Consider the following 19,836-nt stretch of genomic DNA (forward strand, 5'->3'; position numbering starts at 1 on the left):
CTGAATGAAGCTGAATGTGAGAATGATAGAGGGAAGAGGCCTGGGGGCACAAATGAAATCAGAAAGAAAGGTATACGATAAAGAATGAGATGGTATAAACCTAGGAATGCCTAGAGTGTATAATGATAGTGACTAAATGTACATATTTTTAAATGTTTTGCATGAGGAAGAGCAAAGAAATGTCAATAATGCAGGATGTTGAAAATAGATAGTAATTCATATTCTAAAACTTAAACTTATGTGTGAGACTAAAGCAAAAAATGTTTATTTGGTACAAAATTTATATTTTGACTAATGCATTTTCTAATATAACTTATGTGGACAGATTAATCGAACACCACAAGTGCATGGAACCTCAAGTAGGGCATGAGATTTTGTAGGTTTGTACAGTATGATACCTCAATAAATCCCAGAAGGGATTTTATTCACTGTTCAAACAGTGAATAAAAAAGTATTTGCAATATTCCCTTGGGGGAATGGTGAGAAAGGGGGAAAATTCAACTTCCCCAAGGGGAGAATTCTTGATATTCTCACAAGCAGTGGGGACAAACAAAGCAATAGGCTGAACCCCCAATCTTGGGGTTTGTTCATATGAAACTTAACCCTGCAAAGGATAGGCTAAGCCTACTTAAAATTAGGCCTAAGTCACTCCCAGAGAACCTCTTTTGTTGCTCAGATGTGGCCTCTCTTTCTCTCAGCCAACATGACAAGGAAACTCACTGCCCTCCCCCTTCTCTACATGGGACATGACACTCAGGGGTGTGGACCTTCTTGGCAACGTGGGATAGAAATCCTAGAATGAGCTGGTAGTCAGCACCAAGGGATTGAGAGAACCTTCTTGACCAAAAGGGGGAAGAGAGAAATGAGACAAAATGAAGTGTCAATGGCTGAGAGATTCCAAACAGAGTTGAGAGGTTATCCTGGATGTTATTCTTACATATTAAATAGATATCACCTTTTTAGTTAAGGTGTAACAGAGGCTGGAGGGAACTGCCTGAAAATGTAGAATTTTGTTCCAGTAGCCATGTTTCTTGAAGATGATTGTATAATGTATAGTTTTCACAATGTGATTGTGTGATTGTGAAAACCTTGTGTCTGATGCTTCTTTTATCTACCTTATGGACAGATGAATAAAGCATATTGATTAAAAATAAACAAATAATAGGGGGAACAAATGTTAAAATACATTTAGTAGATTGAAATGCTAGTGATCAATGAAAGGGAGGCTTAAGGGGTATGGTATGTATTATTTTTTTCTGTTTTCTTTTTATTTCTTTTTCTGAGTTGATGCAAATGTTCTAGGAAATGATCATGATGATGAATATACAACTATGTGATGAAACAAAAAAGAATGTTTATATTGTATGTTAGTTGGTTTTATTAATAAAAATTTTTTTTGAAAAGGAGAATTTATTAAGTTGCACGTTTACAGCTCTAAGGTCATGAAAATGTCCAATTTAAGGCAAGGCTATAAAAATGCCCAAACTAAGGCATCCAAGACTCAAGAAGGCTGATGACATTTGGGTTTCTCTCTCAGCTGGGAAGGCACATGGTGACATCTGCTTGGTTTTCTCAAGACTTCTTCAACAGCTTTCCTGGGGGGACATTTTTTATGCATCTCTGAAGGTCTCTGGCTGGGTGGGCCTTCTCAGTTCTGGTGGCTCTTTCCAAAATGGTTCCCTCTTAAAGGGCTCCATTAAGTAACCCCACTTTGAATGGGTGGGGACACATCTCCATGGAAACCAACTAATTAAAAGTTGCCACCCACTATTGGGTGGGTCATGTCTCCATGGAAACCATAAAAAAGATCCCACCCAGCAATGCTGAATGACAATTAAGGAACTTGCTTTTCTAGGGTACACAACAGATTCAAACCAGTACATTGTCCAGTGACCATAGTAGAGTAGAAGGGAACAGCACAAAACCCCCAAATCCCAACGTCCAAAGGTCTAGCAAGCAATTATGTTAAAAAAACAAAAGAGAATAACAGTTATTTTATTCCTCATGTGGAAAAGTGTCAAGAGGTGATTCTTCTTCTTTTCTTCTTTTAATATTTTTTATAGTAAACAACAAATATACATTCTTGACATACAAACATTCTACACATGGTATATAATCAATGGCTCACAATATCATCACATATTTGTGTATTCGTCACCATGATAATTTTTTCAAACATTTGCATCTCTCCAGCAAAAGAAAGAAAAAAGAAAAAACTCGTACATGTCATACCCCTTACCCCTCCCTCTCACTGACCACTAGTATTTCAATCTACTCAATCTATTGTAACCTTTCTTCCCCTTATTATTTGCTTATGTTTTATCCATATTTAATACTCATCTGTCCACACCATAGATAAAAGGAGCATCAGACACAAGGTTTTCACAACCACACAGTCACATTGCAAAAGCTATATCATTATAAAATTATCTTCAAGAAACATGGCTACTGGAGCAAAGTTCTACAGTCCCAGTTACGTCAAGAGGCTTATTCTTAAGGAAACTTCTGGCCAAATGAAACACAGAGTTCTACAGCTCAGCTGGGGTCTCTAAGCCCAAACACGGCCTTCCTCCTATTTGCCCCTGGGGAAAGACAGCAAAGGCCCTCACTGCCCAGGGCAGACCCCAGAGGATAGTGACTGGGAGTCCAAGCTGGACTACTTAGGAGCCACCACTGTTTCAGAGAACAGGACCATGTGCAGCTTTGAGACTGACCAGTTTAAACATGGTGTCATTTGGGTGGCATAAAGGAGCACTCTCCTGAGGACATGGTTGTCATCCAGGGTAGAGGGGCCGGCTTCTGTGGCCAGTGGGAGCTGGTGCTGCACGTGGCATCTAGTCTGGGGTTCAAATGGGGTCTGAGGTCACAGCTCTTGGGCTTCATGATATGCATCTCCCTGGGGTGGCCCAAGAACAGCCTGGGGAAATGGGAAGTCAATTTGGGGTGGCTGCTTTTGCTCAGTGGCTCTCCAGGAGGGATACCAATGAAAAGAAGGGCATCAGCTGACTCAAGGTCTCTTCTTGGGGGTAGGTAGAAAACTTGGGGATCATTTGAATGACTGTTTATGACACTGCACAGGTAGTCCTGAAGCTGCTTCCTTCATTCTTCTTCAAACTTGGCATCCTTGTTTCCAGTAGCTTTTTGGGTGGGAAGTTGTAGGCCCTCACATGTGGGTACTTGTTCTGTAACTTATGGTGCAAACTTCTGAACTCCAAATACTGCAGATAGATTGTTCATCCATCTTTTATCTGGATGTAGACCTGGTACATGGAACACATGCACTGCCTTGCTGTGGAGAAACACTGAGAGGACCCAGACATTGATCAGCACCCCATTTGGTATTTCGGAATCTGACATACTCTGGTTTTAAGATGTTTGACTAAAATCTCCAGGCACTGGCCTAGAGGTCCATGTGCTCCTGTCTCATCTGGGACAAAAGGGCCTCCCTGGCCACTAGAGCCCTTTGTAAATGCTCTTTGAACTTAATCAGCTTATCATGCATTTCTGCCACCTCTGTGAGATTTCTTTCATAAAAGCTTGCTAATTCTTCAGCAACTTCTCCCAGCTCCTGTTCAGTGTCTATTAACTACTCCATCAATATTCCAGAGATAGGGCAGAAAGTTCTGAGGCTGAGAAAAATGTCCAAATCAAGGCAATATCAAGGTAATGCTTCTTTCTGAAGATTGGGTACTGGTGATCCTTGGGACCTCTGCCATATGATAAGACACATGGTATGTGCTGGTCCGTCCCTTCTCTTCTGGGTTTCTTTGCTTTCAGTTTCCTGCTTCCATGGATTTTTCTTTCTTTTTCTGAATTTCATTTTCTTATATAAAGGGCTCCAGTAAGAGGATCTAGCTTAACATTTTGGAACCTAAAATTTCCCAAACATTCCATCAGTTATAAGGTATATAAAATGAAAATGAATAGTCTATCCAATTAATATGGCATCACACCAACTCATAGTGACCCCATGTACTCACATTAATTAGGGTTACATACAAGAAAGAATTAAATATTCATTGTGGTGCATGAAGAAATACAGTCACATGACCAGGCAAAGTGTCATGGCATCACTAATAATGCTACAATATCTTTTAGTTATTGAGGATTTATCTAGGATACAATTTTCCCACACAATCTGTCTTTACTTTTTCTTCAGAAATTAATACACTCATTAAGAGATACTTTGAATTCATAATTAATAATTGATATTAATCTTCTAAATATAGCAAAACATAACCTGGAGAGGGCCTCCCACTTGGAAAAGTCCAGAATCTGGGGAGTTTGTTCTCCTTGCTATATAGATCAAGCTAATTTGCTCTTAAATTGCAAATAAGCTATGGATACTAAAAGAAGAAAGGTCACCGAGCAGTGAATAAGGAGAGACTCATGTACATAAAGGGTTTTTGTTCTGAATTGGCCACTTTAGGACCAGTTTTGGAGGCAGTTCTTTATGTCATTCAATATTTCATGTATTTAAATTTCAGAAAGTTCCAGGTAACATTAAACCTTGAAAAGGAAATTTTCAAAGGGCTTGAGGCCCTGCTTTCTAACTTGGCAGGTTTCGTCCTTATAAAAACTGCAGTGTCAGTTATTGGTACACACCAGGTGTAAAGAAACCTGGTTTCTATGGGTCATCTTAGGACACAGAGCCAGGTGATAAGGGGATTACAGGTGTACAGTATTAAAATACTATCCAACAGAAATGCAGTATATCTGCATGGAACAGATGAATGTTAGATAAATATCCCTATCATTTGTGGGTAGTAGTGTGCATTGAATGGTGAGTTGATGAAACAGCTGGTGTCTTAAGGGTGTATTCAGTTCTCCCTATATTCTACTGTGATACTAAGGGCAGATGTAGTTGACTGGTGGGAAAAGAATAAAAACACTTCTCCATCAGGGGATCATAGCTGCTATGATCCTATTCAATCTATTGAATAATTGCTATCCAATTATCCACATTCTACACAGATGTTCTGGGTTGTAGTGATGTGTAAAAACAACGTTAAGGGTGGATTCTACTTCCCATGATGAAAGCTGTAGTCAGAGGCCTGCACAATAACATGCACTGGAATCTTGAAACAAGGTACTTCATGAAAGTTCATAGTTATAGACACTGAGGAGGTCTAAGCTTTACCACTATTCTATAAGCAATTGCTTTTAAAAATTATTTAAGGTACTAATATATGGCAACCTCGGGAAGTTGTTTTCCTCTTTAAACTCTGCAGTGTTTCTACTTGGGACGCAGCATGACTGGATTTAACTTTCATATGATCGTGCCCCACCCCCGACATCCCTACTCATTAATCCTCCCTCTGACTGACTGCTGGTATTGCAGTCTACCCACTGTTAAGACATATTGACACATATATGTATATATCACTCACTGTTTCTTACACCCCTTCATCCCCCTACCTTGTTGTGTAATAGTTACAAATTATATCTTAATACATTTTATCTCACAAACCATAGTTTTATCATTACTTTTTATGCCTTGGAATATCAGCACCTGTAAGATGTAAAAACTGGGGCTACATAACAAATAATACAATAGTACAGGCATTTTATAATTACCCATCCAATTACATTTACCAGAGGTCTATGGTGGATTACTGTGTGTCTGGACATGGCTCATTTTTAGTTTTTCATTTTAAGGGTTCATTGTGCTTTTTGAATGTGCATATTCACATCTTTCTGTAAATTTGGGAAGGTTTCTGCCATTATTTCCCTGAATATTTCTTCTGGCCATTTCTCTCTTCTCCTTCTAAACTTCCATAATACATATGTTGATATGTCTGGCAGGGCTGATAGAATTCATAGGCTCTGTTCACCTTTTTTTCTGTTTACTTTTCTAAAAATATTTTTATTGTAAGCCTTAACAAACATACAAACATTTCTGTTCACTTTTTAAAATCTTTTTTCTTTGTGCTCCACATTCTGAATCATTTCAATTGGTTTGTCTTTGAGATCAATGATTCTTTATTCTGCCAACTCCAATCTGCTGTTAAAACCCTCCTGGGAACTGCTCATTTCAGTTATTGTTGCCTCCAGCTCCAGTAGTTCTGTTTATTTCCTTTAGAAAATTTCTATCGCTTTCTGAGATTCACATATTATCCATTCATTTTTTCCTGATATCTTTTTGTTCCTTCTCAGTATTTTCCTTCATCTCCTTAAGGATATTGAAAACCATTTTTAAATTCTTTTTCTGGTATATCCACAGTCTGGTCTTTTTTATTGAGTTTTTTTGATTTTCATACTCTTCCTTTGGATAGGCCATCATTTCCTGTTTCTTTGTCTTATAATCTTCTGTTGCACACTGTACATTTTAATATTTGATAGTGTTAACTCTGGGATGTTGTCTCAGCTCTCTGTTCATTAAAATCGCATCTAGCTGATGATATGACAGAGGGTTCCTTGAGTAGCAGGAGCTAACAAAATTAAACAAATAAAGCAAGAAACACCTTTTGCAGTCTTTTCAAATTGGCTCTGCTGTGGCATGTGGTTTTCCTTCAGAGCTTAGTCCTCCTATCAAGAGCATCAGCTGAAGGCAAATGTGATTTTTCTGTTATATCTGAGCCTGTGTGGACTCATGGAGCCTGCCTTTTTTTCCTGGGCCTATGCCATCCATTGCCCTAGGAATTTCCCAGTCCACAGGAGTTCAAATGCTCCCTCTTCTCCCTTTGAAATAGACTTTCACCCCCTCCTGGGTCCTCTATTATATGATTTAACACAGGTAGGTGTTTGCCTCCAGCCACTTTGACCTAATGGTTTCTTACGCTGCTTTAGCTGTCCACAAGCTGCTTCTCTGCTTTCCAGATAAATTCTGGGGGAGCTAAATTTCCAGGTTTAGTCTTTAGGCTTCCATTGGACAGATTGGCACTGGCATACAGACACTTCAGTAGGTACACAAAGTTACTCTGCTTCCTCTGGAACAGGACCAGGGATTAAGAAAATGTTAGTGTATGCTAGCTTCAGGGATGGGCTGCGGAAGGGTCTAACAACAGCCTGCCATTTTCAGACTTTTTAAATGGAAAAATTTGTGGTTTTACAGAAAAATCATGCATAAAATACAGGATCCCATATACCACTCTATTATTAACACCCTACATTGGTGTGGCACATTTTTTACAGTTGCTGAAAGCACATTTTTATAATTACACTATTAACTATAGCCCATGATTTAACTCAGATTTCACTGTGTAGTGCAGTTCCATGGACCGTTAAAAAATCTATTCTATTACTACATATATGACCTCATATTTCCCCTTCTAACCACATTCAGATAATATTTCAGTGCTGGTAATTACACTCACATTATACTACCATCACCACCATTCAATACCAAAATATCTTCATCATTCCATATAGGAGCTCTACAGTCGAAGCCACAGTTTCTCATTCCTTATCCCAACCCAACCCCCTTGCAACCAATATTGTAGATTCTGACTCTATGAGTTTGCTTATTCTAATTATTTCATTATCAGTGAAATCATACAATATTTGTTCAGGCTATTTATCCTTGACTTGGCACTTGGTCAGTTACTGCAACCTTTCAACTGTGTTCCAAACTTTAGAGGAAGATGGCTCTGCCAGATTTTGCTAATAATTCAAAGATTGTGTGGGAGGGCAGTACTCTGGAGCATCTTACACTGCCATCTTATTGGCCAGAAGTCCTATCCTTACCTTTTTGAAAAAGAAATAACAGGTGTCACTTTCTTGAAGCAGTGTGGCGTGTCGCATCCTAAATGTTACGCTCTCTTTGAAGAGGATTTTTAATAAACAATCATTTAAAAACTACTGTTTTGAAATATTCCCTTTTATACAAATTAGCAAAAAAATGTTTTTTTTAAAGTTCTCATGAATTGTAGGGCAAATCAATTTTAGAAGAAGACTAAAAATAAGATAAATAGATAAATTTGTGTATGTATTTTTCTAAATTTTCAGTCATTTTCTTCTGAGAATAGAACATACTGTATGTGTAAATGTATTAATCATATTTGATTTTAATAATAATCATGAGTTATCACTTATTAAAACCCAGCAATATGCAAGAAAATGATTTTAAAATTTATTTTTACTTTCTTGATAAATTTTTGGGCTCCACCAGTTTTTACTTGTTTAATCCATGTATGAATCACTTTGCCTCAAAATATCCCTTGTCAGTAAAGCAGATATTATGATAAATGACTGTGATTCATACAATGAATTGCCACATAGGTATTTCATTGTAGAATGAAATAGCTTTCACAATGTGACTGTGTGATTGTGAAAATCTTGTGTCTGATGCTCCTTTATCAACAATATAGACAGACAAGTGAAAAATATGGATAAGAAAAGGAAATATGATGTTGAGCATCTTTTTATGTTCTTATTGGTCACTTATGTATCTTCTTCGGAAAAATGTCTATTGAAGTGTTTTGCACATTTTAAGTGGATTGTTACTGTCTTTATTGTTGAGTTAGAGGAGTTCTTTATATATTCTGAATAGTAAACGTTTTTCTTATTCAGGATATCCAAAATTTTTTTCCCGTTCTATAGGTTCTCTTTTCATGATCTTGATAATATCTTTTTTGTTTTGTTTTGTTTTTGCATGGGCAGGCACTGGGAATCAAACCCGGGTCTCCGGCATAACAGGCGAGAACTCTGCCTGCTGAGCCACTGTGGCCTGCCCAATAATATCTTTAAAATGCAAAAAGGTGTTTAACTTGGATGAAATCCAATTTATTTGTTTTATTTCTTTTGTTGCTTGTGCTCTTGGTGTCATAGCTAAGAATCCATCACCAAATCGAAGGCCATGTAGATTTTCTCCTATATTATCTATTAAGAAATTTATGATTTTATATCTTCTATTTAGGTCTGTACTGAGTTAATTTTTTGTATATGATGTGGGGTTGAGGGCCATCTACAATATTTTCCCACAGGTATCCAGTTTTCCAGCACAATTTTGTTAAATATTCTACTCCCGTTTTATTGTCTTGGTACCTTGACAAAGCACAACTGATCATAGATGTGTGGGTTTATTCTGTATGCTGAACTACATTTCATTGGTCTATGTGTTCATCTTTATGCCACTACCATATAGTTCCAGTTAATACAGTCTGACATAATTTTGATATTGGAGAGTGTGAGACCTCTAGTTTTATACCTTTTCAAGATTGTTTTGGCTATTCAGGGCCCCTTGTGATCCATATGAATTGGAGGATTATCTTCCCTTGTTTGGAAAAAGGGCCATGGGAAATTTGATAGAGATTGTGTTGAATTTGTTAATTTCTTTGGGAATTATTGACATCTTATTTTAACACAAGAAAAACATGAGATATGTTTACTTGGGTTAACTTTACACCCAAGGCATAAGCAACAAAAGAAAAAAATAGATAAATAGGAACTCTTCAAAACTAAATGCTTTTATGCCTCAAGAGACTTTGTCAAAAAGGTGAACAGGCAGCCAACACAATGGGAGATAATATTTAGAAATCAAATATCAGATAAAGGTTTGATATCCTGTGTACGTAAAGAAATCATACAACTCAACAAGACCAAATAACCTAATTATAAAATGTACTAAAGATATGAATAGCCATTTTTCTGAAGAGCATATACAGATGGCTCAAAAGCACATGAAGAGATTCTCATTTTCATTAGCTAAAAGGAAAATGCAGATCAAGACTACAGTGAGATACTACCTCACACCTATAAGAATGGCTACTATTAAACCAATAGGAAACTAACAAATGTTGGAGAGGATGTGGAGAATATTAGGACACTTATATACTGTGTAGAAATGCACAATGGTACAGCCACTATGGAAGACAGTTTGCTTGTTCCTTAGGAAAATATATATCAAGTTGCCCTATGACCTGGTAATACCACTACTCGGTATATATGCAGAAAAGCTGAAAGCAGTGACACAGTTGCACACTAATGTTCATTGCTGTATTATTCACAATCACCAAAAGATGGAAACAATCAAAGTACACATCAACAGATAAAAAATGTGGTATCTACATATGATGGAGTATTATGCGGTAAGATGTAATGGTATCCTGAAGCACATGACAAAATGGATGAGTCTTGAGGACATAATGGTGAGTGAAATTAGCCAGACACAAAAGGATAGATACTGTACGATTCCACTTTTAAGACCATGGTAAAGGTAACATCAGAAGCTTATAATACAGAATATAGGAAGCTATGGATGAGTGAATGGTTAGCTAATGAAGTTGAACTTAAATGTAAGAGAATAGATAGAAGTGAAGGCAGTTCACTAGTGGGTCTATAAGTAACATTACCATATTGAAGGTGAACATGATTGAAAGGAATTTTATAGGCCCATGTGTCCCACTGATTTAACACTACAAATATAAAAAATTTCTTGCATGAACTACTACAAAGGTATATGAATCTTGTACAAAGATGGGTTATAGGGGGAAAACTTCTATTGCATGTTATAGGATATGTTTACCAGGAAAACATTAACAGTACCACAGCAATACCAGGGGTAAATAATGGGGGGAGGGAGGTTTAGATTTTCTATTTGCTGAGGCTGTGTTTATTGGTTATCTTTGTCTTGGGAACAATGACCTATCTAAAACTGAGAGTTTTGATGAGCTGCTGACTTTGGACAATACACATGATGTCTACTGGACTGACTGAGAAGTGGAGTGGCAAACAATGTTGCATAAATATGATCAAATATTGTGCTGCTACAAAAGAAAAAAGGTTGTAAGGCATGCAACATTGTGAATGAACCTGTGGGATGTTTGGGGAGGCAGAATAAGCCAGAAAAAAAGAGCAAATATTATATCACCTCATTTATAAAATACTTATATGAAAACAAGGGCCTAGATTTTAAGCTCTTATAGCAGTCACATTTAGTCTGGAGTGCTAATTATATAAGATTCTACAAAGGTTCCATGTACTAGGGTAACTTTCTAGAAACCTACAACCTTCAGATGGGTCCCTAGACCAGATAAGTTCTGAAATGCAGAGGGGCCAACCTCTCCAGAACATCACCTAGTTCCATCCCTCTATCCCATATATTGATAGCCCCTATCAACATGAAAAAGTTAGAATGGGCATAGCCCAAATAACCCTAAAAGTGGGAGAAAGAGCAAAGGCGATGGTAGAGTTATACAGAGGAGGTAGGGTTTAACAAATGGATATGATTGCTGAATCATTATATTGATATTTCTTTTAGTCTCCAGTATGTTAGAACACCTAGAAATAAAAACCAAAAACTGTGGAATTGTAAACCGTACCAAACCCTGAAATCAGTTCTACAACCAATTGTGATATGTTTTGAAATTTAAAGCTTTTTAAATATATGTTATTTCTCACAAAAAAAGGAAAAAAACATCGATTGTAATAATAAGTGCACAGGTATATAGAAAAAAAAAACTGAATATAAAAACCAGGACTATGAAACTCCAGAAGAAAATATACAGAAGCTCTCTAGGACACGTTGCTGGGCAACTGTTAATTAAACTTCACATATAATGTAGAAGCAAGAAAAGAAAAACTACAAATGAGATCTTTTCAAAATTAAAAATGTTTGCACATCAAAGGACTGTATCATGAAAATGAAGACACTATACTCAATGGGAGAAAATAGTATATTTATACAATGGAATTTAAATTGACCATACAAAACAAAGAAGTCAGACTGGAGTCTGTGGCAAGAAGATAAATGCTACTGGCATGCACTGATCACTCACATTTTCGATGCACAAACAACCCAAAGGCTTGTTCAGAAACCATATCTGATAGGGTTTAATACCCAGAATATATAGACACTACCTTCAACAATTAAAAGATAAACAACCAAATTTCAAAATGTTGGTAGGAAGATAAAGTGATGCAACTGGTGTGGAACTGTTCGTAAGTTCTTCAGAAACCTAGGTATATGACATATTACGATATGTCAAGGCAATCCCTCTAGTAGGTGTAAACCTAAAAGAATGGAAGCAGGGACTTGAACAACATATTTTCCCACCAATACCCATGGTAGCATTATTAACAATTGCCATAAGCTAGAAGAAACCCTAGTATCCATCAACCAATTCATGAATTTAAAAAAATAGTATATTTATACAATGGAATTTAAATTGACCATACAAAACAAAGAAGTCAGACTAGAGTCTGTGGCAAGAAGATAAATGTTACTGGCATGCACTGATCACTCATGTTTTAGATACACAAACAACCCAAAGGCTGATTAAAACAAATACCATGAAATGAATCAGCTTAAACAAAGGGAATTATTAACTTAGAGTTTAGAACTGAGAAAATACCTGAGTCAAGGCATCATTAAGGTGGTGCTTTCTTCCCAAAGACCATCAGCTGGCATTCCGTGGCTCCTCTGCAACATGGCAAGTCACAGCCAGTGACTGTTTGTCTCTCTCCTCAGGTTTTTTTTATTTCAGCCTTTTTCTTCTGCAGCTTCTTCTCTGTCTATAATTCATTCTCCTTTACAGCTCTCCAGCAATGTGATTAAAACCTATCCTGAAGGTGATGGGTCATACCTTAACTACAGTATTTTCATCAAAGGGCCCTCTTTCCAATGGATCCACACCCAAAGGAATGGATTACACTTAATATGTTTTCCTGAGGTGTGTATGGCTTCAAATTACACAGTTACACTTCCTTTGAATGGTTGTCAACCCCTTAGTAGGCCCTGGTGGAGATTCTTTAACTACTGATGTGTCCATGGAGACGAAGGCCAGAGACTACCCATCCTCAAGTTGCTCTTTACTAATACTATTAGTAAAGTAGGACAGGTCAACAAATTTCCATCATTAAATAGAAATAGTAAATCCAAGAGTGAACGTGACAGGGGTTTCTGTCAGGAAGTCATCCAGTTGTAAAAACTATTAGATACTTTGCCTGAGGAAGCTAAAAAGCCCATCACTTGGTCTAGGGGACCATGGCTCATAGATGACATTTTTTTAATGGAGGAAATGGAAGATTTGAAGCTGATGGTGTCCATTGGGTCACTGCACCCGTCCTTCCCTAGGATAGCCACATTTTGACTAAGGCTGGACAAGGATGTTCTGACCAATGAGCTGAACACCATACAGTGATGATGGCTGTACAGTCCACCCCAAAGTCAACTTCTTGCTATGCATTCCATCAGGCAGTATGTGTCCTGATACCTGGAATTTGGGCACATGAACTACAAATGGCTATCTATAATATATCCAGCATTATTGAAAGAGAATTTAGTTCTACATTTGATTCAATGGGTCTCCTCCAACAGGAGGCAGACAGTGCAATATGCTATGCCCTCTAAAACCCAGAGTGCCGGACATTCTGATGGTGCAAATGGAGGATGCATGGACTGTGCTGAAAAATGTTTTTCTATATATCAGGGCATGTTGGGATTTAACATTTTTAATGAGAATCTTTAAAAAATACAGTTCAAGTCCTTCCCAAAGTAGTGGAAATAAAGCACCTTCACCTACTTAGCTGGTTTGGGCTAGGCCATGAGTCAAGTATTTGGTTGTACTCCCTGCACCAATTAGGTCTGATCATCTTCTGACCCTATAGGCCAATTGTGTGTACGTGTGTGTATATAATTACTTCTACTTATTCTTTTTTCCCAAAGAATTTTGCAAACCTACTTTTGGAGTTAACAGCATTATGGGTTTCTTTCTGTGGAGAGGAGAATGATGTGTACTTGCTATTATCAATATTTACAGTAGCTGAATCATTTGTGTTCTATCAAAGCAGAAATTTGATAGAGAAGAGGAATTGCTGATACTCTGATTTGGCAGGTACATGTACTTTCATGTGATAATTAGTCTGCATCTCGACTGTTAACTGAAATGGACAAAGAAAAACGATGACTGATAAACTTCTATAGTACTTTGTGAGGAATAAATCCCAGTGATGAAAAATGCGCTGACAACCATTAAAATGCTTTATAAGTAATATAATAAAACTCAAGACAAGTAGATGAGGAGAGAAATCCTTAAAAATCAGTTTCAAGGAATCAGAGATAGAGCAGAGCAGAATGACATAGCCATGAGAAGCTGAAGTCCACCAGCCAGTGGCCCTGGAGATGAAGAAGGGAAATGCCTCCCGGGGAGCTTCATGAAACAGGAAGCCAGGAGAAGCTAGCAGATGACTCCATGGTTGCCATATGCCCTTCCAGATGAGAGAGGAACCCTGAGCCTGTTCGCCATGTGCCCTTCCAGCTGAGAGAGAAACGTTGAACGTCGCTGGCCTTCTTGAACCAAGTGACCAAAAAGAAGATGTGGATAATGGAGATCAGAAACAGGCAACAGCAGAAGTATCATGCAGGTAGACATGCCTAGGATGAAGATACTGAAGATGAATATTATTAAACTAAAACCAGACATGGAAGATGTGAAAATAAGTTATTGCATTTAATTATGTAGAAATATAATCAATATTAAAAATAATCTCCCGTCAAACAAAGATGAAAAAAAAAATCAGTTTCAATAGGTACAAAGATTAGAAAGTTTAAAGGTAATAATCTAATTAGTACCAGAAGTTCACCTAAATAAATGTTAGGGTTAATGGAATTTCACTTGGCTTCAAAGTATTGAGAAGGCTGAATGTGCTTCTTTATTCTCAATCATGAAAATCACACCATACCATTTTTTGACATATCAGGGAAAATTATAACAATAATAAAAACCAAGAATTTTTCCATCTGCACACACAGGGTTACCACCTGCAGTGGACAGATGCTGAAGTGTGCCTCTGTTCATTTTGTGTGTCATTAAAGTACATATTCCTTCATGTACATGCCTTTTGTTTCTTTAGTATTCAGTTACATAAAGTTATATAAAGTACATGACTGTGTAAGTGGGAGAACACCATACTCCCATACAGTCAGTTCTCAACAAAATGGATATACATTAGAATGCACTGAATTTGTAGATCTGATGGAAAACTGATGCCTTAAGAACACCGAGTTTGTCCCAGGGGGGTAAATCTCCCTGGCAATGTGGGGCATGACTCCATGGATTAGCTTGGCCCTGGCATCATGGGATTGAGAAAGACTTCTTCACCAAAAGGCGGAAGAGAAATGAAATAAAGTTTCAGTGGCTGAGAGATTTCAAATAGAATCAAGAGGTCATTCTGGAGGTTCTTATTCATTATATAGATATCCCTTTTCAGTTTTTGGTCATGAGTAACCGAAGGAAATACCTGAATCTGCTGAATTGTAATCCAGTAACCTTGATTCTTGAAGGTGATTTTATAACTATATAGCTTTTATAGTGTGACCATGTGATTGTGTAAACCTTGTGACTGACCCTTCCTTTATCCAGTGTATGGAAAAATAAGTAAGAAAATAAAGACAAAAAATAAATAATAGGGGGTGGGGGTATATGGGATGTTTTGGTTATTCTTTTCCACATTTATTTTTGGAATCAGTAAAATGTTCAAAAATTGATTGTGATGATGAATGCGCAGTTATATGATGATACTATGAACCACTGACTGTACACTTTGGATGAATTTATGGTATGTGAATATATATCTCAACAAAATTGCATTAAAAAAGAATACTGAGTCTTTGAATCCCTGGTTGGTACATCTCATATATATGGAGATCTCTAAGTTTTCTAAGTAATATTTTAATATTCAGTAGATTTAGACATGTTCATTTTAAATCATAAATATGTAATATTTTGACAGGTTGTAAATGCTTCCTGTAGTTTTAAACTTGTAATTGCTAGTATATAGAAATAAAATTGAATTTCATTTTTATTTTGTACACTGTGACTTTTCTAAATTTCTAAGTTCTAAAAATATTTCTATATTAGTGGTATATAACATGCTCTCAACAAATAAATGGATTTTCTTTTCCGTTAACAAGATGTATTGGTTCATTGAAGCTGCTGGAGTACAATATATCAGAAACAGAATGGCTTCTATAGAAATAACATCCAACTAAGGGAATATGCCTACAATTTACAGAAAAATTATCTCAAAGACAAGTAGATTAGTTTGAATGTAATCAACACTGTAATGCAGCCAGAACGCAGTTCAATTCCTGAGAGGAAGAAAGTGAGAACCTCTGCCATTTTCTAAGTAAAAGATGCAGGAGCAGCCCCGCTTTTGGGAAAGGACACCATCTCCAATCTGTAATTATTTTTAAGCAGTTTTATTGAGATATATTCACATATCATACAATTCCTCCAAAGTATTCAACCAATAGTTCACAGTATCATAACATGACTGTGCATTCACCACAATCAAATTTAGAATATTTTCATTACTCCACAAAACTGTATTGCATAATTGAGGAAACAATTACAATATATGAAAATATGAGGAAGAACAATAGCACAGGATTTAGCACAATATATTCTATGAGTAAACTCAAAGGATGAGTTGAGACATTACATACCTCCTACCACAAGATTTTTAAGATATTTCTTTACATTTTCCTCAAATAGTTTTATGACTTAACTCTAATGCTTAGGTACTTGATCCAAATTGAGTAAATTTTTGCATAAGGTATGAGATAGGGATCCTCTTTCATTATCTTTAATATGGATATCCAGTTTCAGTTTTCCAAGCACCCTTTGTAAACTTGGCCACCTCATCAATAATCAATTGGCCATACATGAGAGGGTGTATTTATGAACAGTGAACTTGATTCCACTGATCAATCATTACACCAGTATCATGCTGCAAATGCTGACCTTTCACCCAAAGAACAAGCAATGAAAGAAAAAAATAAATGGGAACTCCTCAAAGTCAATACTTCTGTACATCAAATGACTGTCAAAAGGATGAAAAGGCATCCATCTCAATGGGAAAAAAAGTATTTGGAAACCACATATCTTATAAGAGTTTGTATACAAAATAAAGAAATCCTATTACCGGACAATAAAAAGAGAAACAATCCAATTTAAAAATGGGCAAAAGACAGGAGTAGATATTTGTTCAAAGAGGAAATACAGAAGAAAAGATGCTCATCTAATCTTTTTTCTTCCACCACATTCACACACCACTCAGCACTATTAACTCTTCTCATAATAATGTGCTACCAACACTACTAGACAAGAGTCATGTATGTCACCAGAAGCAAAGTTGGAAGTTAAAATATGAGAATGTAGGACACTGAATCTTTTTGTGGTGGACAAATGTCTATGATTAATTGTACAATATAAAACGTTGTTTCATGAACTAAAGCAAGTTACTACACTATTTCAAGGAGTTAATAATAGCAGGTATATGGGAAAAATGAATCTGTTGCAAATTACAGACTATAGTTAGTGTATTTTAACATTCTTTCATCAACAGTAACAAACATACTAATCAATACTATGGGTTAATGGGGGACTAAAGGATATGGGGGGATTTGCTTTTTCATTGTTCTTTTTTTTTCTGGAGTAGTGAAAATGTTCTACAATTGATCATGAGGATGTAAGCACAACTATGCAATGTTATTGTGAACCAGTGATTGTATACTTCATATGGGTTGTATGGTGTGTGCATACATCTCAATAAAACTGGATTTTAAAAGAGCATATGAAAAGTTGTTCAACTTCACTAGCTATTAGAGTAATGCAAATCAAAACCACAATACCATATCATTTCACATTATGAAATGTAACTATTAAAAACAACAACAACAGAAAACTACAAATGTTGGGGAATATTTGGAGAAATAGGAATGCTTATTTACTGTTGGTGGGAATGTAGAATGATGCAGCCACTGAGAAAGGCCATTTATCAGTTCCTCAAGAAACTATAGAATTGCCTTATGATCTGGAAATTCTATCACTAGGTAAGCACTCAGACTGAAAGCAGAAACATTAGTAGACATTTGCACACCAATGTTTAAAGCAGCATTATTCATGAATGCCAATGGATGGAGACAGCCCAAATGTCCATCAACTAATGAGTGTTAAACAAATTGTGGTATACACAAACATGGGAATAATATGCAGGTGTAAAAAGGAATGTCCACGTTTACAAAAATATGTTAGTTTTTCCCATTCAGACAAAGACAGTCATAGCATTTCTCTTAAATGTGAATCCTCTCATGTTTCCTAAGGTGAGAATGAGTAAAAGATAGCTTTATTCATGTGATTTATGCTCACTGTGAATTCTCTCATGTTTTTTAAGGTCAGAACAATTAGTGAAGGCTTTCCTACATAGATGACATTCAAAAGGTTTTTCTCCAGTGTGAGTTCTCACATGAATTCTAAGATAATAACGTGTAGTATATGCTTTCCCACATAGATGGCACTCATAGGGTTTCTCTCCAGTGTGAGTCGTCTCATGTTGTTTACAGCCAGAAAAAAGGGTGAATGCTTTCCCACATAGATGACATTCATAGGGTTTCTCTCTAGTGTGAGTCTTCTCATGATGTCTACGACTAGAACAATGGGTGAAGGCTTTCCCACATAGATGGCATTCGTATCGTTTCTCTCCATTGTGAATTATCTCATGCTGTCTAAGGTAAGAACAACGAGTGAAGGCTTTCCCACACAGATGACATTCATAGGGTTTTTCTCCAGTGTGCATTCTCTCATGGTTTCTAAGATAAGAACATGTCCTGAAGGCTTTCCCACATACATGGCATTCATATGGTTTCTTTCCAGTATGAATTTTCTCATGAAACTTAAGATTAGAAAGCAAAGTGAAGGCTTTCCCACAAAGATGGCATTCATAGGGTTTCTCTCCAGTGTGTGTCCTCTCATGTTGTCTAAGGCCAGAACAATAGGTGAAGGCTTTCCCACATAGATGGCATTCATAGGGTTTCTCTCCAGTGTGTGTCCTCTCATGTTGTCTAAGGCCAGAACAATAGGTGAAGGCTTTCCCACATAGATTACATACATAGGGCTTCTCTCCAGAATGAATTCTCTCATGTTGCCTAAGGTAAGAACGATGAATGAAGACTTTCCCACACTGAAGACATTCATAGGGTTTCTCTCCATTGTGAGATATCTCATGTCGTCTAAGGGAAGAACAACGAGTGAAAACTTTCCCACATAGAAGGCATTCATAGGGTTTCCCTCCAATGTCAGATCCATTATATCGTCTAAGGCTAGAAGTTTTCATAAAGGCTTTACCACTCACATATTGATATGATTTACTTCTAGTGCGAACTTGCTTACATTGAGTAAAAGATGACTGGCCAATGTGGCCTTTTCCAAATAGTTTGCTGGAATAGGGTTTCTTTCTCTTCTGAATTAATGCATGTTGAGAAACTGCAGTTCTGTGTGTGAAGTCTTCTTGCAAGGGATTCTTTGGAATGTGATATCTCTGCATTTGGGAAGTAGATGAGAGATTTAAAAGGTTTGTCCATATAAATACCTTTTACCTGTGAATACTTGACAAATCATTCCGTAATACTCTCCAATTAAAATCTTCCCCTTGTTGACAGTCACAGGGAAAAAGAATGAAATGTGACCCCTACCATACAGTATACAAAAAAGAAAATCTTCCCTTTGTTACCTACACACCTATCATTCTCCTTCATACAGAGAATTTTTCTCTTGTAGCATCCCAACTGCAGAGCTTTCTACTTAATTTTGAAGGCTGTGTTACACTTCAATGATTAGGTATGTGAGCCATATTCATGCAAATGTCTTTTCTTATATCAGGTTATGGTTCTGGGTTCAAGTTAATTTTTCCCTTAATTAAAAATATCCAATTCAACAAATGGTATTGCAATAGCAGGACAGTCTCATGGAAAAAGAATGAAATGTCACCCTCACTATATAGCATTTAAAAATAAATAAATTAAATTGAATTTAAAATATCCAGACTTTTGTTCAATTAGCCTTTAATGCTACCTTCGATTAATTACTTAGGTGATTGTACTGAATTCATAATTTA

At 36.7% G+C, this 19,836-nt stretch overlaps 1 protein-coding gene across 4 annotated transcripts in view; it reads right to left on the reverse strand.

The window, feature by feature from the left end:
* Positions 1-14,350: 14,350 nt before the first annotated feature.
* Positions 14,351-19,836, reverse strand: part of LOC143664255 (uncharacterized) — a 42,849-nt gene continuing 37,363 nt past the window's right edge. For 3 of the 4 annotated variants that reach the window (XM_077137935.1, XM_077137937.1, XM_077137936.1), the window contains one exon: positions 14,351-19,260. In XM_077137935.1, the coding sequence (XP_076994050.1) occupies positions 18,070-19,260 (1,191 nt within the window). In that variant the 3' untranslated portion in view covers positions 14,351-18,069. The remainder of the gene's footprint in view (positions 19,261-19,836) is intronic. The other variant, XM_077137938.1, reaches the window with a different exon arrangement.

Source organism: Tamandua tetradactyla, chromosome 20 (assembly GCF_023851605.1).
Source record: "Tamandua tetradactyla isolate mTamTet1 chromosome 20, mTamTet1.pri, whole genome shotgun sequence".
NCBI classification, from domain to species: Eukaryota; Metazoa; Chordata; class Mammalia; order Pilosa; family Myrmecophagidae; genus Tamandua; species Tamandua tetradactyla.